The sequence below is a fragment of the Aplysia californica genome, unplaced genomic scaffold, assembly GCF_000002075.1.
Source record: "Aplysia californica isolate F4 #8 unplaced genomic scaffold, AplCal3.0 scaffold00535, whole genome shotgun sequence".
NCBI classification, from domain to species: domain Eukaryota; kingdom Metazoa; phylum Mollusca; class Gastropoda; order Aplysiida; family Aplysiidae; genus Aplysia; species Aplysia californica.
Window position 1 is genome coordinate 213636 of NW_004797805.1, and position 5971 is coordinate 219606.

Here is a 5971-nt window from a genome sequence, read left to right on the forward strand (position 1 = left end):
CCGGGAGTGGTCACCCATCTGGTCACTTTGGTGTTACCGTTCTTCAACCGTCCTGACAAGCCAGAGTCGCACAGAACAGCGCGGTCTTCCTCGTCCACAAGAACATTGGCCGGCTTGATGTCCTGGTGGAAAATTCCTCGACTGTGTGTGTGTTCTAGCGCCGCCCCGATATCACGAATATAACCAAGCACCTGCGGGGGCTCCAAATCTCTGAGACTCTTCTCCAGGCCCCCTTTCGAGTAGTATTTTAGGACAATATATCCGTGGCGAGGGTTGCCCAAAGACGTCACTAGCGAGACGATACGTGGATGGCGAAGCTCCTTCAAGACATCAACTTCTTTGATGAAGCCCCATTCATTACACCGGTTGTCTTTCACCAGGTTGAATATCTTCACGGCACATTTCCTGGATACGTCGTCTCGAGATGATGCAAGGACGACCTCGGCCGAGGTTCCTTTGCCGATACAAAGGCCTCTATCCAAGTTCAAGGCGCTGAAGGCAGCAGCATGCTCGTCAACTTTCTCCATCTCCATGTACAACGTGACGCAAATTCGGTTGAGGAACTCAAGGAACGATGTAGACTGGAAGCAGGTTCTGACTGAACTGACCACAGAAACCGATGTCTCCAATTTTTATATCAACTGGTGTACGCGGATGAGATCTTGCCCTGAGGTGTGAGACTCAATCAGGGGGGATAAATTACGGACCCACTGACCATGGCGGCTAACATCAAAGACGTGTCAACACCTCAGCGCCCATTGTGTGCCCGGGCCAGCTGGCGACTGAGTGAACCAAGTTTGAAATCTTTGATTGTGACATTGTTATTGTTTGTTTTGACAGTACGCTTTGGAGAGGAAGGTGTTACCGGGAGTCCTTGTATCGCTGATGATGACATTGTTGTGTTGTTTTGATAGCTTGTCGTGGAGGGGAAGGTGGGGAACTCTAAGTTCTGGCCCGCCTTTGTTTATTGTTGTTTTGAGAGAAAGGTGTAAGCTGGTCAGAGAGGCAGATCGGAAAACGAATAATATTTGAAATTCTTTATGCTTTGAGATATCAGAAGAAAAATGGTTAAGGATGGCCTAAGCTATATTAATGTATTTTGGTTTGAAAGCTATTTTTCTTCTTCTTTTTAAAAAAAATTGTCTGAATGTATGTATTCGTCATAGTGAGGGTCACTGGGTGCAACAGAAAATCTTAAATATCTGATAGTTGAAGATTAATAGGCAGCTAGAACTTCCTAAGGATAACTTTGGCTTCGTGCCCTTCGTACGCTCTCTATCACTCTATCATTCTCACTCTCTCTATCTATCCTTTTCCCTCTCTCCCTCTCCCTCTCTCTTTATATATATATATCTCTTTCTCCCCCCCCCCCCTCTCTCTCTCTCTCTCTCTCTCTCTCTCTCTCTCTCTCTCTCTCTCTCTCTCTCTCTCTCTCTCTCTCTCTCTCTCTCTCTCTCTCTCTCTCTTCATTTTGTTGTATTAATGGCTTTTAGAATGTATTTAGGTGTATTTATTGTTCCTTTTTTAATGTTCTCATTGACCCTAGCAGTAACTTTTTTTTTCTTTTGGTCGGACTGAGTCCTGGTCTGTCTTTGTTTATTGTTGTTTTGGGAATATGTGTAGTGCTTGCCTGTTAGAGGAAGGGGCGGGGGGGGGGGGATTGGATATTCATAGTGTATTCCAATGAAGTAGGGGAACAATTAAATAACAGCCTAATTTTTAATAGCCTTTTGGTGAAACGAACGGCTTAAAAAAAATCTGAGTTGAATATAACACAAAAAGGGCACCTGAGTAACAGGAGAAATGTGAATCTTTGACAGTAACAGAAATAATAGACAGCTGGGAATCCAACCAACAAACTTTTACTTTTACACCATGGCAATTTTTTTACCATTCATTCTCAAATTGATATTTTTATTAATTGAGTTTTAAATGTAGAATTTTCTCTCTGAAATATTTATTTTTCTCTTGCAATAGCACAGTGTGTATTAAGACTTGTAATTTAAAAAAAACAACAAGTTGTGACAGCAGCGACAACATTTCACTTGGAAATAAACTAAAATTCTTTGTCGAAATCAAGGGATTTGTCTGTGCCCTGAACAACTTACTTTTGTACATATTATAATGAAGGATTCAAACTGGCTCCTCTCCACTCCAGTCCAGTGCAAACAAAGCCAACATCGTCCATTGTGTACCCGGGCTAGCTGGTCAGGGAGTGGACCAAGTTTAGAATCTGATGATGACATTGTTGTGTTATTTGATTAGTTTCTTGGTAGGGGGAGGAGAGAGCCTGTGAGTCCTGGCCCGTCTTTGTTTATTGCTGTTTTGGGGAGTCGTGTGAGGCTTGCTGGTTAGAGGGGGAGGTCGGAATATGTTTTGATATTCTTTGGGCTTTTTTTGGGGGGGAGGGGGTGTTGGAAAGTGTTTTACGGCGCTTGCAACTCTCTCTCTCTCTCTCTCTCTCTCTCTCTCTCTCTCTCTCTCTCTCTCTCTCTCTCTCTCTCTCTCTCTCTCTCTCTCTCTCTCTCTCTATCTATCTCTCAGTAGATGACGGAGATGCCGCAAGTGTGATGGATGGAAAGTCGGGTCAGGAGAAATTCAAAGTGAATACATTCTTGGTTATCATGGACCAACTGAAAAGTGCCCTATGCAGACGAATTGACGCCTATTCAACAGTAATGCAGAGGTTTGGTGTTTGGTGTTAACAGAGTATGATTCAATGTCAGCTGAAAACATCAATGTTGCAACATCAGCACATGTTAATGTCTATCCACATGGCCTCTCTCCTAACTTTCCAATAGAATTTAGACAGTGCCTATGTTGGGTTAAAGAGCAAGTTCATCCGGAAGCGCTCAGAGCATTTTCAAACTCTTGCATACCACTGGTGTCCACTCAGCTTTTCCAGTCAGCGAGATAGCATTGCGGATGTACCTGCCTCTAATGTCAACTAACTGCACTGGCGAACGTTCATTTTCGCAATTGAAACGCCTTAAAGGCGTTAAGCGTTCAACCATGTCTCAGCAGAGGCTAGGGATGCTAACACATCTTTCAATTGAAAGCGATTTACTGCACAACGTCGACATTAACAAAGTCGTTGATGAATTCGCTGTTGCAAAAGCACGCTAAGTGGCAATCTAGGCAAGAACAAATAATGCATAATTTTATTGTTGTGAGACCTTAGTTACATTATCTTACTGGTATGTTGTCCATATTCCATACTGTCATACTTTGGACTGGCTGACAGACAGACGCACGCACAGACAGATCGTACATGTGTGTGATGTGTGTGATGTGTGTGATGTGTGTGTAGTATTGCACGCTCGCGCGCGCGCGCGTGTGTATGTGTTTTAAAGTAGGGGTGCAGGGGAGGGGGATTTTGCTCCATATTTGACTTTTTCAGGCCACTCAGTGAAGTGTGCCTTGGGGCCAGCTGGGTCTTAATCCGGCACTGTGTAACGCCCAAAACTCCTGTCTGGAAAACATCACCTCATTCTCTTCTTTCGAAGTGCCTTGAAGGGTTTCAACAGAAAACGAAAACGAAAGGCCCCTTGCCGTCCTTTAAAAATGGCATTCAAAGGAAAAAATTCGATTGTGTCGAAAGTAACCATCATCGTTAGCCACAAAAAATGTTGATTTATAATACAAGGTGGATTTTTTAAAAGTGTAAGCAGAACTCTTACTGTTTTCCAACTCCATGAGCTGAACTGTTTCATTTAGTTTTAATGCGTTAAAGTGTTAAAGTTTTACTAAGTACAGGTACTGAAAGATCGTTACCAAGTTGGAGCTACTACTTAACGTCTCTTCTTTCGCTCAATTCTTTCTGTTTTTTATCTTACCTTTTTCCTAAGGAAATGAAGTTTTTGTTATGTCATTGTCTGTTCTTTGTTTAAAGGAAATTTTAAAAAAACAACATCAAACCAACACGCAAACAAACAAACAAACAGACCGTGATCAAACATAAGTGAAGCACTAAGGTATGTAAGTAAAGGGCAGACGAAGGTCGTTGGCGGGTGCTCTGGTGTGGTTTACTTCTTCTTTCCTATCAAACATCTATGGTCCTTATCTCTTCTCTTTCTTTTTTGTGTTGGTTACTCTTTTAATATATTATAACACCTCTAATCATCAACACCTCTAATCATTAACACCTCTAATCATCGGAATTTACAGCTAAAAGCCCACTTGGACATACTGAGGATATGTATTGCTGTACAGATATAAATTCACTCACATACTATAAATGCTAAAGAGCAGAAGTACAGAAATACAGACCATAATTTGAAAGTAAACACAGTGTATGCCATAACTTGACCATCAGATATTAAAGCTGAAAACACACACTAGAGGACAAAGTAGAATTGGAGACCTTCGTAGCCAACTACTCATGACTTGTGCTCTGGCAGTTTGATAACTGGTGCGGGACTAGAGCAGAAATAAACCAAATCGGTATATTTTTCTCTTGAAATGCTTGTTGGCTCTGCATTCAGTTTCTGAAGTTCCCGCTCCTTTACACTTTCTTTCAACCTCTTGAGGGACAGAGACTTGAATAAACTGTCAAAGTGGTTCGTCTTATAGGAAGACTTTATCTTGCTGTTCTTTAGTGACTCGAAGTTCCATTATAATACTGTTCAAAGAAAATGTGTCTTCAGTATCCGATTCTCTTCGTGCGTCGAGGATTCTCAAGTCCCTTGATAAGCCTTTGAAATTCAGAAAGTCTTTAGACTGCACCTGCTGATTCACTAGATATGGCATTTGGGGTCCAGCGAGAGGTATCACTGTTGCCACATGAGAAGGAAGGGAAAAATTCCCAGCCTTTTTCTTCAGGTCGTCCCTTATTGCACTGTGTGCAAAATCACCTCGTTTTGACTATGGTTTATTTCAGAGAATCTCAATGAAATCTTTTCAAGATTCACACAGCATCATTGTAGGCGGAATCAAATTTTTGTTTGGACCACTGCATCCATCGTCAAAATGAAAAGCTTTTTTGATGCGTTGTTCGTCAGAGAATCACAGGACACAGTGGGCTTTGTTGAAATTTCAGAGGAACCACGTTTGTTTTGCGTCTTATACCAAGTGAAGCTGTAACAATCTTTGCTTCTAATGTTATAGAAAGTCGGGTTGAAGTTCGATAACCAACTTTTATAAATCATGACACTCTCCTGAGACATAAAGATGTATAATACGACCTGCTGAAAGTCATAACTTGCACAGAGAATGTTTTCATTAAATTTCTCAAACTTCCTTTTGGCACACGGCGTCCAAAATTCCGTCTCAGCGATCTTTTACTTACCCCGCCCCCCCCCGCGGTAGGCCACGGTGACTTGCAATTTCACGCGTCAAGTCGGGTCATCTCGTGCACAGCGCTGTCCTATCTTCTCCTTATCAAAACGCGTTTCTTCCCCTAATTTCATGAGCCTTAAAATGATGCTTGCTCTACCCCTAGAATCTACTTCTTCATCAATTTCGCTTCGTCTACGTCTACTTGGTATCTTGTGAAAGTTTCAACAGTTTTCACTAATTCGTTTGGGAATAATAACAGCAGTGGCGGCTCGTGGTTTATAGAACTGACCGGCCATCATTCACATAGACTCTATCTTCCTCCTCCCCCACCCCCTTCCTTCACAACACTGTAACAGTTTTAAATTGTGAGTGTTCAGTGATCGGAAGTACCATTAATAATGTGATCTCTTCAAATTTAATTACAAATCATTCCAAAATGAAACAATGGAGTTTATTTCTGTTTGCGCGGTGTTAGGAATTGTGTTCCTAAGCCATCAAATCATATTTTCTAATGATGTGAATTTTGTTTTTCCAACACTTTGCAGTGACTGGCAATCAGTTAGTGAATTGTGTTCCTAAGTAAAAATTGTTATAAACTGCATTGGGTCACACATATGAGAGGCATAGAGTCTCTGAATGAACTTTGTCGGGTTTGTTGGCGTTTAAATTTAACTGTCAAACAAAAAAGTATAGA

The 5971-nt window shown here is 41.6% G+C and overlaps 1 protein-coding gene across 1 annotated transcript in view; it reads right to left on the reverse strand.

Annotated features, from left to right (window-relative positions):
* Positions 1-533, reverse strand: part of LOC101853725 (CBL-interacting serine/threonine-protein kinase 24-like) — an 18936-nt gene extending 18403 nt beyond the window's left edge. The window contains exon 1 of the mRNA XM_013087022.1: positions 38-533. Within this exon, the coding sequence (XP_012942476.1) occupies positions 38-533 (496 nt within the window). The remainder of the gene's footprint in view (positions 1-37) is intronic.
* Positions 534-5971: the final 5438 nt, after the last annotated feature.